This window comes from Corvus hawaiiensis, chromosome 1 (genome assembly GCF_020740725.1).
Source record: "Corvus hawaiiensis isolate bCorHaw1 chromosome 1, bCorHaw1.pri.cur, whole genome shotgun sequence".
Lineage (NCBI taxonomy): Eukaryota > Metazoa > Chordata > Aves > Passeriformes > Corvidae > Corvus > Corvus hawaiiensis.
Genome location: NC_063213.1, coordinates 5,553,578 through 5,573,174, shown reverse-complemented (window position 1 = coordinate 5,573,174; position 19,597 = coordinate 5,553,578). Strand labels below are relative to the sequence as shown.

General features: G+C 44.8%; 1 protein-coding gene and 1 long non-coding RNA gene across 2 annotated transcripts in view; one reads left to right on the top strand and one right to left on the bottom strand.

The window, feature by feature from the left end:
- Positions 1 to 19,597, top strand: part of ACVR2B (activin A receptor type 2B) — a 107,163-nt gene that overhangs the window by 66,747 nt on the left and 20,819 nt on the right. Inside the window, exons 2-5 of the mRNA XM_048320012.1 lie at positions 11,865 to 12,072; positions 16,057 to 16,166; positions 17,728 to 17,879; positions 19,215 to 19,358. Of these exons, the coding sequence (XP_048175969.1) occupies positions 11,865 to 12,072; positions 16,057 to 16,166; positions 17,728 to 17,879; positions 19,215 to 19,358 (614 nt within the window). The remainder of the gene's footprint in view (positions 1 to 11,864; positions 12,073 to 16,056; positions 16,167 to 17,727; positions 17,880 to 19,214; positions 19,359 to 19,597) is intronic.
- LOC125333832 lies at positions 559 to 15,475 on the bottom strand. Its single transcript, XR_007206988.1, has 4 exons — positions 15,463 to 15,475; positions 14,971 to 14,972; positions 13,159 to 13,163; positions 559 to 650 (listed from the first exon to the last, which is right to left on the bottom strand). It is a non-coding gene; the product is annotated as an uncharacterized LOC125333832 (long non-coding RNA).

The window sequence follows — 19,597 nt, the reverse complement described above, 5'->3', positions numbered from 1 at the left end:
AGTGGTTTTATTGCTCAACTGGCTGCTGTCACTGTGAAGCTTTTCACATTGCCTTGGAACTTTTTATTTTCTTTAGTGAAGAATAGAATTTACTGGTAGCATGTCTTCCATTTCTGTCCCTGCTGATTAGCAGGAGTGTACAGTAATGTCACATAAAGTACCTTTTTATTAGAGAGGTGTGAGTAGTTTGCATGCCTGTGTCCCCAGGTAAATCTGAGCAGGGGGAGGCAGTGAGAAGACGTGTTCAGGGTTGTAGTTTGCTCATCTCTCTCTAGCTGCCGCTCCTCTGTGTGTGCATTCCTGCAGGCACCTCTCCCATCTTCCAGCTCAAGCACATGGACCAAAACAAGTGATTATTGCATCTTGCTGATGAAGCTCTTCAGGCAAAAGGAGAGGGTTTAACTGCAGCTTAAATTGTTCATGTTACAGGTTATGGAGGAGCGTTCAAAAGATTTGGGTTGGAAGGGATCTTTAGAGATCCTTTCGTTCCAACCCCCCTGCCATGGGCAGGGACACCTTCCATTGACCAGGTTGCTCCAAACCCCATCCAAACTGGTCTTGAAGACCTTCAGGGATGGGGCATCTACATTTTCTCTGGGCAACCTGTTCCAGTGCCTCACCACCCACCCAGGAAAAGATTTCTTCCTAATCTAAATTTATCCTCTTTCAGTTTAAAGCCATTTCTCCTTGTCCTATCACTACAGGCCTAGGCAAGAAGTCGTCTTCCACCTTTCTGGTAAACCTCCTTTGTATATTGAAAGGCTGCAGTAAGATCTCCCCGGAGCCTTCTCTTGTCTTGGATTCTCATTGCATTTCCAGAGATAAATCCCTTTAAATACTTGTGGTGTCTCTGAAAGTGCCCAGAAAAGGGCACCCACATCTCCTTATTCTCCTACATCAACATCTAATTAGCAGCATCAGAGATGGTGCTAGTGGAGATCGCCACCTATCCAAGGTCAGGAAATTGGGAGTACTGTGCTGAATCTTAGAATATTACTTTATGCTTTTTTACGTAATATTGGAGCCTGGTCACCATGGGAACGGGCATCTAAATAGAAAGTCGAACTGGAAGGGAATGTACCCAGTTTCTGGGGTGGAGCTGTTGAGCTCATGCCATCCAGAAAGTTTAGATGTGGATGGAGGGGAAGTTCTTCCTTCACTCCATGTGTGCACTGCGGTCCAAAGTGTTTTAGTCTTCCTATGGTGTGAGAAAACCAGGAAGGCAAAGATCTGTCCCAGAGCACACAGTTATTTTATTGCTTCCCACCTGAGAAACAGGCAGGATTTCAATTTCCTGGGACAATCTGCTCAAAACCATTTTTATTTCAAAGTGGGATCTGGATGCTGGTGAATGCATGTAATCAAAATGAAAGCTAATAGGTGACTTTATTTCCCCCCATGCCCCTTTACATAAAATCTCTTCAGCATCTCTTTTATAACTTGTCTTTAGAGAATCACTGCAGTTATCCAGCCGTTTCTTCCGTGCCTTTCATTATTGTAACAGAAACAATCACTGGAAATTGCATGATGGTATTGGGTTGTGCTACATTCCTTCCTCAGGTCGTTTGACAGCAGCTTTTTTCAATAGACTCAGAGGAGAAAGGTACATTTCTGTAAACATGAGACAAGTCCTAGATGTGCTGTAGCCACTTGGGAGAAAATTCCATTGTAAAAGAAGCTCTTAAAATTGCTCATGTGGGATTTGCCATTAAGAGCATAAAGACTGGAGAACTGGACTTCTGATTTGGCTGGCAACTTGCTTCTCATCCTCAAAGAATTTTAGGAATGTCTTTACTTCCTTTTGGAGGGCTTAAGGCTAGTTTGTGATTGCAAGGGCCAGAGAGTTGCTTTTTTCCTGCCTCTCTTCTCTTTCAGACTAGGTTCTGCTGGCTTGTTAACTCTTGAAATACCAGCGTACACAAGGAAAGAGCTTTTTAAAAGTCAGTGGTTTCTTCTGCAAACCTTGAACGACCTGAAGGTCTAGAGTGTAATGCAAAAGGTGTCCCTTGCACCAAGGAGTTATCAAGTATTTTCACATGTACTGGTGTGGGCTGGGTGAAGGAATCTCTGCTTGGGATGTGGCAATGGATGCTTGTCCTTCATCAGTGTAAGACTGGCTATAAACTGTGCTCATGCTTTTTTGTGTGCTGCACTTCCATCATGTTCTTATCCTTTGAGCTGAAATGCACCAGGCTGTCAGACCGTCAGTGATTGCTTATGTGCTGGGGGGAATGCAGGTCAGGCTGGCAGCTAAAATGTGCATGTTTTATTCTCTAGAACATGGAGAAATAGGGAGATTTTGTCATGGTGTATTTTGTACGTGAATGGTCTTTGCCCAAAAGGGCTTGATACCCCATCAACACAGTGAATTCTCGAGCTTTGCTGCAGCTCAGAGCTCTGTGCAAAGAGCTGCGCAAGCACCCCCTGCATGGTCCTGCAACATTTCTTGTCACTGAAGCCCTTGGTTCCTCTGAAGCAGAAGTTTGGTTTTCTCAGGTGAATAAAGAAGAGACACCAGTTGGCACCTGCCAACAACCATCCATCATCACGCTGGAAGTGAGGTTTGAACTTAGACATCTGTAAGATTTTCTCTCTGCCACTGCCTCCCCTTCAACTGGCTGGCAAGGAGAAGCTATGATGTAGCAGAAAGGTACTCTTAGAAACCTTTCTAGGTAGAGATCATCTTCTTCCACTGAGAGCATTTTCAAATTAATTCTTCCCTGAGTTTCTCACTTGCTCATGTAATCTGCTGATTAAGTGAGTCATCTCTATGGTGTATTTGAATTCTGGTCAATGATGGAGTTTAAAACAGTGATTTTTGAACCAGTTCCATGGTTTAGAGTGGTCGTGGTTTTTTTATTGCCTTTCTTCCTCCTTCCTGCCGAGAAAACTGCTCAACTCCAAGCTTTGATTATTCAAGCAGAAGAGGGTGACAGGAACACAAACAAGCATCATTTAATTCTTGGGGACACGTTTTCCTGATGCTTGACCTTTTGGACTTCCCACATCTTCTTGTCCATTTACATGCATTACAGTTTTTCCAATTACCAGTGAATTAAATTTGGAATTGTGGTATTTGGAAATGTCAAGCAGAATCAATAGAAAAGCACTTGGGGCCCAATCTTAGTAGACTCAGCACATTTGAAAGCATATTTGAAATGTTCCTACTGATAAATCTTGGAGGACCCTGTGTAGATTATGAATTGAGGTGCTGCTGTTCGGGTACCAAAGCTCTCTGTGGCATGCCAGGTGTGCTGTGCTGTGTTGGACACACATCACTCTCTCCCTGGAGAAGACCTCAAAACTCAGGAGCTCTGAAAAGCATTTCTGCTGGTGGCAGTGGTATGGGATGATGAGGACAGTGGGATGGAGCAGATGCACGTGAAAGAGCTGGGAAAGGCATCGCCACATGATTATTGCTGTTCCTTAAACCTCTGCACTCCACAAGGAGATGCTCCCACACCCTCGTTCCTTTGCGTGGAAGGAAATTCATTTTTTAGGCTTGCTTTGAAAGCTTTTCAAAACTTCGCTGTGTGTGGGGAAAATATTTATGAATGTACGTGATTTCACTTCCTCCTCCCATGCTCTTTGGAGACCCCATGCTGGCTCCCGAGGAGAATGGGAAAGAACAAATGATTGTGTTTTAAATGTCATTTCAGAACTTGCTGCATATTTTACTTAGTGATTTGTGGCATCTGGTCAAGACTTGCCCTCTATTTGATTTTCAGGAGTGCAGTTGGAAATACCTTAATCTTGCAATTAAGCTCTAATATTTTCTGTTACAGAGATTGCAAAGTTTGGCTGCTGAGACACCTTCTTGGTAGCTTGTGTGCAGAGTGCTCAGCCCACAAGGGGCCATTTTTCATGCCAAAGAGTAGTCACTGCTGTTACAAGCCAAATAAATGGCCTGCTTAATGCTTTTATAAATGCACACCTCAAATTCAAGGAAAACAAATAAAAATCTTGATAACTATATACCTGTTTGGAAACTTGTGGTCTGGGGGAGAAAACACAACTTCTCCATTATGGAATTCCTCTGTGGAGCAAGTAATTTTCTTGGTGTAGCAGGGTAAAGGAAGCCTGGAGGTATCTTCTAGTGAATTGAGGGGGATGGAAGAGCATCATTTCAGAGGTGCTGCCTGAGGTGGCATCCCTGGGGATGGTCACACACAGACAGGCAGCAGCTCAGCAGCTCTGGGAGCTTGGATGAGCGATCTACAGCTTCTCGTGCTCTCTCCACCCCACGCCGTGCGCAGGCGGGCGGGCGGCAGCAGTGCCCTTTTTGGATCTGTGACTTTGTGTTTGTCACTGCTGGCTTCATTTTGATTTCATTCTCTTGGGTGTAGCTGAGGGGTGTGTATCTGTGAAAAAAAAACCAAAAAAACAAAAAGGAAAAAGAGATTAGGCCTTTTCTGTGTGTTATTACTAATCCGGTTTGAGCTCTGCTGTTCAAATTGCCTCGTTTGTGACCCAAAGTGCATTTAAACATGAACTGCAGAAGCACCACGGCATTAAATGCTTTTGATTGATCTCCCTGATGGTTTTATTAAAGAACTAAAATCTTTTTGGGGGAGACAGATACAGTTAGTGATGTGAACAGAGAAATGTAATTACATTTTTGGCTTTGTCCTTAACTGAAATGATACAAAATAGGATTTTTCTAATGGATAACTAAAATGATCTCTTCTTTAAATAAAATATAGAAATGACCCTCTGAGTTCAAGTCAAAAATGCTCTGCTTCCAAAAATTGATTAACTGCTGGCAACGTTTCTGTCCTGCCGCACACCAGGCCAGCCGGTGACCTGGCCAAACCTCCTTGGATCGCTCTGCCTGGCCAGAGGAATGATTTACTAAACCTTTTCCTGAGAGATCCTCCCCTTTGGGCCAAGAGATTAATCTCATCAGCTCTGTGTGCACGTATGTGTGTGTGTACACTCAGTATTTCACTCAACTGAGTATCGCTGTCATCTCACTTGGCTCTGCAGGAATCCGCCTGGTTTTGTGGACTTGTGAGGAGCTGGGATGCTCCATGTCCTTCTCCATGTCCTTTTCCTACCCACCCGTTTGACTTAAAATACCAGGGAAATTATTCAGAAGAATTACATCCTTTCCCTGAGCTGTAGTATTAACTCCTAAAATGCAATCCTTATATTTTACAGAACAGGTTTTGCTGTCAGTTTGGGGGAAAATTCTAATAAAGATCTAATTCTTTGGAGTAATTTCCTTGTTATCGTTTACTGACTTAAACCCAAGTTAAAAAAGAGATATATAGGGGGGGTGGGGGGGGGTTTGCTACACAGATGTCCGTGGAAGCTGTGAAGTGTGAGTCATGGTGTGAATATAGAAGCCCTGAGTTGTCATCCCTGGTGAGCAGGGAGGATGTATTTCTTAATATTAAAGTTCCTTTTTTAATTTTAAAAGAAAATGACTTAAAGCCTCCTGTCCTTTTGAGAGTGGTTGTCAATGGCATCATTGCAGGTTACCATGGCAATATATGCTGAGATAATGGATTAACAGCCATTGATTGACTCGAAAACTTGGAGCTCTTTTACTGTGGGATAAGCCAAATCTATTGACAGAAAACAAAGTTCCAGGTAATATCTTCCCTTGGTGTTACACCTTCGCTTTCTTGGTGTTGCCTGTGCACAGATTTACCTGATCTGGCTTAAGAACCAAAACATTTTGCAATAGTAGATGCTTCTAATTAGCCATCCCTGCATCCAGCTGGTTGGATGGGGCATTTCTGCCTGGTCAAACACTGGCCACTGAGGTCCCCAAAGGTGGGGTGAAGTGTTGGCTTCAGAAAGAGGCTCTGCAGAGTCACAGAGGTTTGTTTCTGCTGTTGTTTAAAGACTTTTGTGAAAGAACAGGGGACAAAAGCAGCAAGTTTTCAAATCCTCGTGTACAGTTATGTGCTTAACCACAGATGTCATCACGAGTTTGATGTTTTGCCTAAAAATGTATTTAGCCCCTATTATTTAAGTACAGCAGGAATGAAATCACCCCACTTGGGGAATACATGCTGGAGCAAGGCTTAGGAATTGCACATTCGTTTTGTAGAGATGCAACTGGGTGGTCTCTCCAGAGCAACATTTTCCAAACATTCCCAGTTGCAAGCTTTCATCTGGCTTGATTTTGAATTTCTAGCAACAACTATTGGAAATTATTTAATTTGCAGTCCTGCATGTGATTTCTGGGCAGGTGTCTGGGAGAGGGAGAGCTGGGAGGCAGCAGCTCTCTTTCCCTACTTTTCCTTCCCCACCAGTGCCTCCGAGAGTGCTCCACAAATGCTTAGATTGTGGTCCCCCATTGAAGGGTGTGCCAAAATGCAGCTGTGGGTTTGGAGGCAGCTGGTTTAGCATCCCCTGGCAAGGGGGTGAAGTGGCTCATCCCAGCAGATGCTGCACTGCAAGGTGAGCACCCAGCAGCCTCGGATTTCCCAGCTCTGCTCACCCCTGCCATGGTTTGAGGGAGAGATCTCTGAAAGCAAACCCGAACCTCAAACAAAGGGCCCAACTTCCATAATCAGACTTGCAAGAATGCATCCACAGTTGCTTAATTGCTACATGCAATTACCCTCCAAATTAGAGGGCAATTACCCCAATTCAGTGCACAATCTCCGCCGTTTTATATTATAAAGTTACACGTACAAATAGCTATATAGGGACATAACGAAGTGTTTGCAAATAACTTCAGCTGCATACACTGTTTCATATATAAAGCCCGGTGGTTTTGACAGTCAGGCAAACAGACTGTCTGGTAAATCACTCAGTGTTTATGCAGACTATTTTGACACATCCCATCTTTTCATATATACTTTCATTTTAGGTTTTCAAAAGGGGACAGGCAGAGATAAAGAACTGAGATTTATAGCAGCCTTCAGCCTTGGGGAAGATATTCCCTATGTATCTAATTATGAGATAGGAGCCCAGCAGCTGCTAACACCTAGACCTGGAGTTGCTACACTGGATCTTGGCTATAATTTAGAAGCTGTTGGATAATGATACAGCCTCAGTGATCTGTCAGCGACTCCAAATTAAGAGAGCAGGGTTTACTTTCAGATCAGCAGCAAGGTCCCATGTCTCAGCAAGCTGAAGTCCTTCAGTTCACGAGGATCTTTTTTTAATGAGCTCCCTCTGTGCCTTGCAACTCTCAAGTAGAGGGGAGAGGTCTTTCCCTGTCGCAAGGTGCTTCGACTGCTCTTCCCATCATTATGTGCCTCAGATGGGTGCTGGGGGTCCTGCTTGGCAAAAACCTGGAGATGTTTCAGTCATTTGGAGCACAAAATTGACCCAGGGGAATCAGCGTAATGACAGTTCCTCAGGACTGAGGTCAGAAAGTTGATTTCCACCCCAAAAATGGGTGATGGTGGGTAGCCTCCCTCTGCCTTCATGATGTATGGGAGTTATTTGGGCTTGGTATTTTGTGTAAAGGTATTTCTGTGTGGCTTTTGTTCGAGCCACACTGCGTCATCCCCGAAGCGCTGGGTGGATGCAGTGGGATGCCAGAAACCCATCTGCTCCTGCAAAGCCTGATTCTTCCTTAGACTTTGATTTCAAACAGGACTTCAGGCTTTATTGCTTAAACAAGTATTCATGGATTGTGGTATTAAAACGCTGATTGTTTTTGCCTGGCTGCTGACACGAGGCTCTTTTCCATGGAGAGAGCTGGGGCTGACAGTGGGATGCAGTGCTGGGGATGCTGTGCTTCTGCCCCATGTCCATGCTCCTGCCCCACATCCATGCTTCTGCTTTGCAACTTTTTTTCCCAAATTTTGCATTTGGTGGAATAGGCTTAGGCAGGAGAGGAATGGGAGCCAAATGAATGAGACCAGGTTCCAACAGCAATCTTCAAACACTTGCTTAGCAAAGGTTTTATATCTCATTGCACCCAAGTCCCATTGATTGTCTGCCAAAAGCCGGGCAGTTCTCTGGGATTTTTATTTTCCATCCTGCATGAGCAGGATATTACCAGGCAGTGCCACCAAATGAAGGAGCTCAGGAGCTTTCCTATGTACCAAGGCTGCTATGAGGCAGATGACTAGAGCATTGTGAGGAGGGGGAGAGCAGGACTCTGGGGACACAGCCCCTTTAGTCTGTCTCAGGCTGTGGTTTGTAACTGCACTGAAAGACTTGTTTCAGGAAAAGCTCTTTTAGCCAAAATTAATGGTATCCCTCCAGTTAGATCCTCAAGTTTGGTGCAACACTTCTCTTGGACCAGGTTGTACTGCTGGGGGCACAGGGGAGCCCAGTCAAGTCCTTGTGCTGATGCATCAGCTGTGTGAAAGGAGACAAGCTCTTCCTGCACATATTTTGGGGAATACCCTCTGATTCTTCTTGCAACTTGAAATGAGAAGCAGGACATGGTTATCCATGCCTTTGTCACTTGGAAGAATAGTTTGTGCTGGCAGGGACCTTTAAAGCGCATTTAGTCCAACTCCCCTGCAGCAAGCAGGGACATCTTCAACTACATCAAGTTGCTCAGAGCTCTGTCCAGCCTGACCATAAACGTTTCCACAGATGAGATATCTACCACCTCCCTGGGCAACCTGTCCCAGTGTTTTATCACCCTCATTGAGAAAAATATTTCTTCCTTATATCAAATCCAAATATTTTTTTAGTTTAAAACCATTACCCAATGTCCAGCTCAGTGTGTTTTACAGACATACAGTGGCCTTGGGAGTATCCATTGCCCAGGGTGAGAAGAGGAGGGAGGAAAAACTACCTGGCTCCCTGGGGATGCAGGAGCAAAGCTCAGATTTCCTTCTCTTAGTCACCACCTTTCTCCCTCAAAGGGAAAAGCCCCTGTTTTGACTCCCCCTCCCTCTGTTCAGTGAGGGTTTTACCGAAGAGAGTGCAGAACAGGCAGTTAGCTGCAAACTCTGGTCTCTGCGTGATCCATTACAGAGCAAGGTGTGAGTGTTTCTTGATGAGCTAAAGCAGCAGGTAAATTAATACCCAGGCCTGGAGACGTGCCCCTTCCTGCTGAGACCATCTTGGGTACAAACAGAAGGGTTTCTTGCAGTTGTGAGCACCCAGCGGGGTGAGGATCCTACCAAATGGCTTTTAAAGAGATCTGAAAGCAGATAACAAACACGCAGGTTTTTAAAGTGTCTTCTTAATGCAAGCATCCTTAGGAGCTGTTATAAAGAAAGCATATATCTATTTAGTCATCCAAAACTTTATGCACGCTTTTATTCAAATCATCTAAACTTTGACAGCGGGGGGAAAACTGGGAAAGGCCTTTTTCCTGGTGCGGTTGCTGTTTGCAGAGTTGGGTTTGCGTGTTTGCAAGCAGCTCTTAGTCTTCAGCTGAAACTTGTTCCAGAAAAGACAACTGTCTTGGGGGAAGGGAGCCTGGGCTCAACACAGGATTTAGCAGCCTCGGTTTGCTGGTCCCATATCCGATACAGCTCCTGCTTCACATCTTTTCAACGTTCCCTTTCCAAAGCACAGTGGAAATATCGAATCTCACCGCAGCTCTGTGCATTGCATTGACCGTTGTTGCAGGTGGAGAAAACACAGCCTATGTGATATTGCTTGGGGTTGCACATGCTGGTGGCTGAGCTAGGATTAGATTTTGGGGCTGCTTTCCAGTGAAATGGTTCATTAAACCTCCCAGCTTTCTGGGAGGTGGAGTTGGGGAGGCAGAGAAAATTTCTGTCTTGGTCAAAAGTGATATTCAGTTTGGGATGATGAAAATGATATTACAGAGTGTATTTGCAGGAGTTGTGCAGAAGGTGAAAAGTGAGGATTAGGTGTCAGGTACCAGCTGGTAGCTGTGTTACAGTGGTAGACTTGTTACAATGAAGGTGCATTTTACAATGAGGGTGGTGAAACTCTGGCCCAGGTTGTCCACTGAGGTGGTGGCTGTAGAAGTATTCAAGGTCAGGTTGGACTCTGAGCAACCTGGTCTAGTTGAAGATGTCCCTGCTCATTGTAGGGATATTGGACTAGATGACCTTTAAAGGTCCTTTCCATCCCAAGCCATTCTATGATTCTGTGAAGTTAAGATATTTATTCTTTCCTTTGTAAGTAAAAAAGATATCGCCCTCCACCCCCACACGCAAGAAAAAGCTCTTTTACTTTCCTGCTGATTTAACCAGTATTTAGCAAAAGTGCTTAATCTGCCCTAAAAATATACGGTGTAAGTATCAAGAGAACAAATATCAAGGCTTTAACAAGGAGTGTCAATATTGACATTGTTCTGTGTTGAGGGATATTGGTAGGTTGTTTTCATTATTGTAAGCAACTTGTCAGAGGAAAACTCTGATGGAGCTTTGCAAGCGCTGATAAAACCTGCAGGTGCTATTGAAATTGAGCTCTCGTTCATGTGTGCTTTGAATATAATTTCCAGTTTCAGAAGTCAGCTTTATGACATTCTCATACCCCTACTCCCTTGCAGTCTCCCGTGATGCAGATCAAGCAGTCTTCCTAAAAAGAGTTATGAAGGGTTGAACACCTCTTCAGCCTGCAAAGACATCTTAGTGTGATGAGTTTGCTCCGTGCCATGAAAATGACCCACTGCTGAGTCCAGGTGTTGGGATTGGGAGCAGGTTAGACACATCATCCCTAGCTTATTCAGAACTGTGGTTTTCCATCTAGAAACCTAGTTCTAGCCTTCACAGAGGTCTGGCTATTCTGGGAGCACAGCACTTTTGTTTTACCATCCTGCGGGACCTATTTGTGTTTTCTACCCAGTTGTCAACATATTTTATTGAGATACCTACGTTTTCCATGATTGCAATCCATCAAAATAATGGCCAGGCCTGACCTTGCCTTAGGTTGGGTAATCCCAAAGAGAGATGGCTGCAGGGCATTTCAGGATTTACAGAATCATCAGCTTCATGGTACAGGGCACACAGTACCTTTTGTGTTTGTCTGCTTACAAGATGTGTGTTTGTTTCATTCTTCATTTTGTTTTAAAGTAATCCTCAAAATGCCACGAAACAGAGTATTTCCAGATGAAGAGAAGATTTCTAAGGTTTAGGACAAAGGAGGTCACCTGCAGATATCAGTGTTCCCTTACTTGACTCTGGTTTTAATGGATGTGTCTGCAATTGTATTTCAGTTCTGCCGTATGGTGGCTATGGGGGAATTGTTTCCCTGGGGACAGTAGGAGCTCCATAGTCCTTTGGTACAAGGTTCTAAAGCAGGAAAGACCCACAGGATAGGGAGACTCCTTTGTTTGTGGTGGCCAGTCTTGTTTTGGGGAACAGAGTTTGTTGCTGAAAGGCTTGTTTGAGTGGAGAGGCACGGGGAGCCGTGTCAACTGCAGCTAAAAACGTGGCATTTATCATATGGAAACTTGCCCAAGTAAGTCTGAACCAGGCTCTAAGTGAGGAATTGCCACTGGTCTGGCCCTCCTCTGCAGGATGAATATTATCTGTTCTCAGTTACATCCTACCCATGGAAGAAACTGTATTTTTAGGTGATGTTTCCCAGAGTAGTGGTGGAGAGGGAGAGTAACTCCACTGCATGACATCCCAGCAAGCATCAAGTAGCACCCTGGGAGGTTGTCTTTCCTAATCAAGGTTTCTGTGGTTAGACATTACTGGGTATGTGTCGCCTTTTTTAGGGTCCTAAGGTTGAAGCATTGTGCAGAGGAGATCTGGAAAGTTCTCAGCTGGCCTCTTGACTTCACCATGAGCTCCTGTGTGACCTTAGGCAAACCTGACCTCTCCATCCCCCACCTCAACCCAGAGGAGAGGAATAATCTGTGCTGAAGCTCACACTGCTGAGCTGCTCAGCTCCCAGGGAATCAAATGTATGCATCACCTAAAACACAGCCATGTGGAGATATGCTTCCCAAGATTTATTCCTGATTTTACTTGAATGTTCTTGGGGCTTGATTTCTTTTTCAGGACCAGGCCATGGGGAGGCTGAGACAAGGGAGTGCATCTACTACAATGCCAACTGGGAGCTGGAGAAGACCAACCAGAGCGGCGTGGAGCGCTGTGAGGGGGAGAAGGACAAGCGGCTCCACTGTTATGCCTCCTGGAGAAACAACTCCGGCTCCATCGAGCTGGTGAAGAAAGGCTGCTGGTTAGATGACTTCAACTGCTATGACAGGTAATAGCCCAACTGGTTTATCTAAATACAGGTTTAATCAATCCTCTAAGTGCAAAGGCTTGTGATTTTTTGCATAGAGGAAAAGAAGGCAAGTCCAAGTTAATTGGCAAAATCATCCCCTGTAATTACTTCTGTTGCTAATGCAGCTCTCAGAATTGTCACTTACCTGCTTTGACTTTCTAAATAGAAGCTGCAAAAGGCACTTTTAGGGGTTTTGTGTTGTGTTTTGTTTTGTTTTTTTTCATACCTAGCAAAGCTTTGATAATTCAAGCATTCATTGAAAAACCTGTCCTGTACCATCAAATGAAGAGCAGTATGTTCTTCCAGGAGCATTTGGCGATAGAAGTGAAAACTTGGAATCATTTGGAGTTGTCTAGAAAAGCACAGATATCTGGGGGTGGTTAGGGGTTGAGATATTCTGGCGCTTGTGATGTGGCAAAAAGTTCCACCGTTCTTGGCTGAGTGAAGAGAAGGGCCAGGAGAAAGAGTGGGGCAGCAAAAGCAATATGAGTTTGTGTGGCACTGCCTGTAGAGAGCTGAAAAGAAGTGAGGTTTTGTAGTACGAAGGCTCCAGCCTCATTAAATAGCTGGGAAAATTAACTAGTCTTTTCTCACTTCCCTTGATGCAATTCTACAGGAGGGAAAAGAATTACAGCTAAAGAAAACAGCCCTATGAAGTTCCGCAGTTGAAAAGGACAGTGTTCAGTAGCTCTAAGCTCAGGGGTTTTGTTAAAAAAAACCCAAACCAACGATTAACAAACCAAGCCAAGCCCAGCCCTTTCAATAAGGATTAGCAACATAAAATTCAAGGATTTGCCTCGATATAACACCGATGTACGTTGATCTCACCTTTGTGCAATTCTCAGCTGTGCATGTTTGTAGCTTCTCCTTCCGAAAGTTTTAGGAACACCAGGCGCTAAGCTGTGGGGTTAAAGTGGGACGAGATTTGTCCAATGGCTGCAGCGTTTTCTCCCTTTGGTGCTGTACACTTCCCCAGCTTTTGTGCCTGTTGTTTTGGCTTATCTCAACTGTGAGTTGTTCCTCCTCTTTGTTCTATTTTTAGCTCCAGGGTTACTTTCCTACCACACCTACTCCCTTGCCAGTTGAGTAGCCAGGCTCTATATATAGTTAAATTTTTATTCTTTCCCAATAAATCAATCCTCCTTGGCCCATTAGTCATCTTAATGCTGATTCTTCTGAGAACAGAAGGTCACTGTAGTTTCCTACTTCCAAGCAGAAGTGTTTACTGTAAACAGATTTCTCCTTTCAGTGCCTGCTCTCATATCCAGTGACACTTGTATTGTCACTGAGTGTCTCTGCAGGGATGTAGTGGTTCTTAAACTTTGCTATAATGTGTTGCTCTGTTACAATGGTAAAAAGTTTCCAGGGCTCCTCACCAGTCTTTTGCAGCCATAGAATTGAGCATTCAGTATGCCACAGCCTGACTTTTCAAAGCCACGAATTCCAGGGCAAAGCTAAAACACCTTCTGAGAATTAAAAAGCAGTACAAATATCAAAAGCAACATTTGAAATAAACGTTAGCTTTAATTATATAAAGGAATAAAGCCTCTTTAAATGCAGTGCTTTTCATTTTTTCTCTTCCCTTGAGTTCCCTTGGCAGATTTTCATGCAGGCAGTGTTGCATACCAAGGTGGCAAAAAAGGCTAAAATGCTGATTTTTCGATCAGTGGTGCTGTGCTGATGCCCTTTGTGTCTCTGGCACCTTTGGATGCCAAGTTTCTGGGAGCAGCCTTGGCAAATGCACCTGTGTTCTGCCTCCCTGATGCAGGGCATGGTCCTGCTCTGTTGACTGCTGCTGCTGCTCTTGGAGCACAGGCAGCACACGCTGGGATGTGCCGAGTGCTGCCTCCTTTGTCGCTGCAATGTGGAAAAATTTTGGAGTGCAAGGGTTGGGACATTGAGGGTGATGGCTCCTTACTCTATTCTTCATCTTGAGGAAACAAGAACGTGGCACATGTACATTTAAGGTTATAGGAAAAAGGTAGTGTTTAAAAATCGACTTGTGTGCGCTCGTTTATTTACACAGCCCTGCCGGAGAGGTCATGTTCACATTCCCTGCAGAGCACGTGAACCTCTCCGAAACGTGCCCTCACTGCCACAGAAAAATGTGTCATTCTCTCCCACTGTCTCATTTGTAATATTTGCTAAGTGTAACATGTCATACATACCTGGATGGCTTCACTCAGAGGCAGGGATAATGAATTGCAGATGTGGAGCAGGCTGTTTTCACTCATTAGCTTGATTTCTTAACCAACAGATTTAGCAAAGGATGTGTTTTCTATTGAAGGCTCCAACACTGATGCTGTTAAATCCAAAGGGCTTGTTATCTGATTTCACAAAAAAGCATCTGGAAGCATTGTTTAACTTGTTGAAACATCTTTGTTCATTTGAATAAGTCAAATGGCCACTTTTTTGCTTTGAAGTTTAAAAAAATGAGAGCCTGAAAAACAAACCAAGTGCTTCCCGGATGAAACCTTGGAGGAGACAGTTTTGCTATAGCCAGTTTTTTCTCTCAAAGGGAATAAAGCACTGAAAACTACCCAGTGCTAGGATTGAAGATAGCCCTTTCCATTCTTCTCGTGGCAGTATGTCAGTGATACCACAGAAAGGGAGGCTTGGCTTGGGTTCAGAAATGAGTAATAATGTCAAACGCATATGATTGTTTTGCTACTTCCTCCAAGTGGCTGAGGGAAGGAAGTTATGCATATAATTTAGCTGGGTTTCAGGAAATAGTTTGATACAGTTCTCTGCGGAGAGCAGCTCTGCAAGCCTAATAACTAAAGCAGAGTGTAGCATAGCAAAAGGTGGCAGGGAAGGGAAGCAACATTTAAGAAACAGAAAGAAATGACAGCTAGAGTACTGCAAAAATCACTGCACATCTCTTTTGGCATTGATCTGTGGGGAGAGGGAGGATGTGTGGAAGTGGAGTTGGTCTGATCCATGGAAGTCCCCTAAGGCCTTGCACAATGTGGAAGGAAATCTCAGTGCTGGGAAGGCTGTAGCAGTACCTGGATAAGAGGCTAAGGCAGAAAATGAGAGCTGCAACCTGATTTTCTTAAAGGTTTTTTGTGCAGAAATAAGCTTTTTATGGAGGACATGGCACTTGAAAATTAAACTTAAAAACTCCAGAAACAAAATGAGAATCATAGGACCCTAGAGTGGTTAGGGTTGGAAGGGACTTTCAAAGATCATCTAGTTTCAACCCCCTGCCATGGGAAGGGATACATTCCACAGGACCAAGGATGATCCAAGTCCTATCCAACCTAACCTTGGAACACTCCCAGGGATGGGTCATCCGCAGCTTCTCTGGGCAACCTGTGCCAGCGCCTCACGACCCTCACAGTAAAGAATTTGTATCTAATATCCAACCTAAACCTGCCCTCTTTCAGTATAAAGCCATTACTTTGAGGTATCACTACATGCCCTCAGACCTGCAGCCTCCTCCTGCTGCAGCAGGGCTGTTGCTGCTGCTGTCTGGTGCCCTTCAAGTGCTCAGAGCTGGTGATGCTGAAGGCTGTGGGAGCAGCATTAGCTCAGCCCTCATCATGTGTGCTTTATGGCACAATCTTTAATTGCATGATCAAATGCTTCTGTGCCCTGGCAGCATTCATATGGGCTGTGGGAAAGTCACTGTTCAGGGACTGAGGCGTCTCTGTCGTTTTTCTCCTCATTCCGTTAGCAGCGGCGGCTGTTATTTATTACTCACCATCTAATGCCCTCAGTACAAATGGAAGCATTTGTTTCCTTCACAGTTTTTTCAAGGGTCCTTGCTATCCACTGGGGTATTTGAGTGCCAAGTTGTTTTCTGTAAGTGGAGACTGCTGATCTGTGTGGCACAGCCGCAGGAGAAGGTGTGTGGAGAAGACAGTTTGGGGCAGATTGGCTCCCAAGGACAAGAGGCAGGAGTTGGCTGACGTTGTTTTTCTCTCTTCTTCATTCCGTGTCTGTCCCTCCCTGGCACAGGCAGGAGTGCGTAGCCACAGAAGAAAACCCTCAGGTGTTTTTCTGCTGCTGCGAGGGCAACTATTGCAATGAGAAATTTACTCATTTGCCCGAAGTCACCGGCCCAGAAGGTGAGTGACTGGGAGGACGGGGAGTTGGGGTCTCTTCCCCTAGACCCAGTTTCCAATGACTTTCATAGAAACATAGAATGTCCTGAGTTGGGAAGGACTCACAAGGATCATCGAGTCCAACCCCTGGCCCTGCACAGGAAACCCCCAAGATTCACACCATGTGCCTGGGAGTGTTGTCCAAATGCTGCTTGAGCTCTGAGCTTCGTGTTGTGGCCACTTCCCTGGGGAGCCTGTTCCAGTGCCTGACCACCCTCTGGGTGAAGAACCTTTTCCAAGTATTGGTCCTAAACCTCCTCCGATTCAACTTCATGCCAACATTGAATTGCTGGATGTTTTGGTTACAAAGTCAGAAATTCTTTTGCTGCAGTTCTTTAAGAACAGTTTTTTAAGGCTGTTTCACTCTGTGGCTAAAGCAATGGATACCATCAGTAAGAATTAGGTTTTCTTTATGGTGGACAGTTCACCGTGGGATGTTACAAAACAAAATCCCACACGAGGGAAAGAGGGCAGAGTGATTTATACAGCATGGATTGAGTCTCAAATTCTTAAAAGGTGTTTGACACCTTCCTCATTAATTTCATAGGTCACAAGTCTCCAGATACCTTCTGGGATTTTTGCATTTGATTCTATTTTGTTGGTCTGGGGATTGAAAGGGAAAGGGTGTGTGTCAGCTTTCAGAGTCTGTGGATATGCATCAAGGAAGAAAAGTAATAGCAGGACCTTCTTCAGAGGCTAATAGAAAAATGATGATTCTTTTAGGTGTATACTTTTTAAAGTATCATTCAATAAAAACTATTAAAGCAGGTGAATCTTTTCCTCAGGTTGGTTTCCACCACTTTGAACTACCTGCATTTACTGAGATGTTGCAACAGACCTTTATCAGATTTTCCTGGGCTTTCCTGATAGGTTTTTAGTTGTTTACATGGGTTATATTATCTCCTGTTATTAACGTACCCGTAGCAACCTAGTAGCAAATATTCTTTCTCTCACAGGTTTTTGTTTAATTTGGCAAGTCTTGCTATTTTTTCCTTCCCTGTCTCCAACATAGCAACATGGCTCCATTTAGTATTCCCATTGTTTGTGTCTCAACTGCACTGATGTAATTTGGAACAAGAACTACTGTGGGAATAGTGCATTTGATTGTGGCTCCGGCAGCATTTTACTAAAAACTGACAACTTGTCAATCACTGTGAAAGGTAAAGCAACGCTGCAAGGGATTTTATGCTCTCTTAATACATTTGGAAGGGTTAAGAGGAGGAAATGTTCTGCTTTTATGTATCCCAGCAAGAAATACCTATCTTAAATAAAGGTCAGATGGAGGCTCAGCTTGCAAAGTGTGGTTTGGGCAATTGTAACTCCATTACTGACAGTACTTCTACGGAGAGGAGAAAACCACGGAGCCTTGTGAATACTGTTGTGCGGGATGGGACATGCCAGCCAGCATTGTCAGCTTTGGAATGGAGAGAGAGATGGGGTTTGATTGCATCTGGATGTGCAGCTGACAGTGCTGCTGCATTGCTGAAGGCCCTTTTCCCTCGCTTACCCTGCTCTTTCCTCACAGTCATCTACGAGCCACCGCCGCCAACGCCCTCTCTGCTCAACATCCTGGTCTACTCCCTGCTGCCCATCGCCGTGCTGTCCATGGCCATCCTGCTGGCCTTCTGGATGTACCGGCACCGGAAGCCTCCCTACGGCCACGTGGACATCATTGAGGTGAGGGAGTCACTCCCCTTTGTTTGGGCCTTGCAAAAGGCACAGAGGCTGCTCAGTGTATGTTCACATCCACTTTTGCTTCACTCTTTTCAGGTGGCCTAAATTTTCTTCTCTGTTTTTGGAAGTTGGTGGCACAGTTGGCCTCCATGGAAGTGTTGGACTGATGGGTTTAGGTGGGGTTATCACCATGTCTGAGATACCTGGGGGAGGGAATTAGACAACCCTGCCCTTCCTCCCAAACTCTCAAATCCATTGCCTGATTTCAGCCAACTTTGTAGAGCATCAGAGATTCTGAGAGATGATAAAGCTCCTGCCAGTTTTGTGGGAGGAGGGAAGATGCTTTCCCTGATGAAGCTCAGGTTTTGTGAGCCCTCAGAGAATGGATGCAGGAGGCATTGGGGTGACCTAATTGCAGCCTTCCAGTATCTGAAAGGAGCCCTCAAGAAAGATGGAGAGGCACTTTTTACAAGAGCATGTAAAGAGCATTCCCACAGGACAAGTGGGAATGGATTAAAATTGAAAGAGAACGGGTTTAGATTAGATAGTAGGAAAAAATTCTTCCCTGTGAGGGTGGTGAGGCCCTGGCACAGGTTGCTCAGGGAAGTTGTGACTGCCGCATCCCTGGAGGTGTTCAAGTCCAGGCTGGATGGGGCTCTGAGCAACCTGGTCTAGTGGGAGGTGTCCCTGTCCATGGTAGGGGGGTTGGAACTGGATAATCTGTAAGGTTCCCTTCCAACCCAAACCATTCTGTTATCCTACCATCTAAAGCAGGTAGGACAGAGCTCCAACCCCACGCATCCTGTGGGGTTAAGTTGTTCTCCTGGACAAAAGTAGAGTTTAAACAGATATGATCTGTATGATGCTGACAGAGCTGTTCACTGCCCATGGCTGGGGTGACATGGAACATACTAATGTAGTGAAGAGCAGTGGGAGGTTTTAAATGTAGTTTGCTGTCTGGTCACAAAGATCAAAAGGTTCTCACTTTTGGCAGGAGGTAGCCTTGAGGACATCAGTGCTTTACAGCCCAAAATAACTTTTGCTTTGAAAACACAGGAGAATTCAGGTTTTGCCCAGAGCATGGCAGGCAGTAGTGTCACGAAGTGACACTTGGAGGTGTAGACTGTTATATGTCTTCTATACCAATACCCTACAGAGCAAGCAAGAGAGGGAATTTCAGGCTGTTCTTGCTGCAAACAGTACATCTAAATAATTTGTATTAAATAAAATGTCACTTCTTCACACTTCTTTCCCTACATGCAGTCTCTCCATTCCTCCCCTCCCTTTATTTTACAGTCCAGCTTCAGCTGGTGACAGTGTTTTTTTTCTCCTGTGCAGGACCCTGGCCCGCCACCCCCTTCTCCCCTGGTTGGCCTAAAGCCCCTGCAGCTCTTGGAGATCAAGGCCAGGGGACGCTTTGGCTGTGTGTGGAAGGCTCAGCTGATGAACGACTACGTAGCAGTGAAAATCTTCCCTATTCAGGTGAGAGGGACACTGCATTAGGTTCTTACTTGCCAGAGGCTTCCTCACCAGTGCTGAGATGCTCTAAGTGCCTATGGAGATTATGGTTTTTAAGACCATAACAAAGAAGCATTTGAGCTCTTCTGCTGGGGGAAAAAGTTCATGGACCCTTCCTTCCTACACTTCTCCGTGCATTATCTCATTACCAAATGCTTCCAAATGCAGTACTTGTTGCAAGAATGGCAAATCCCAGCACATTC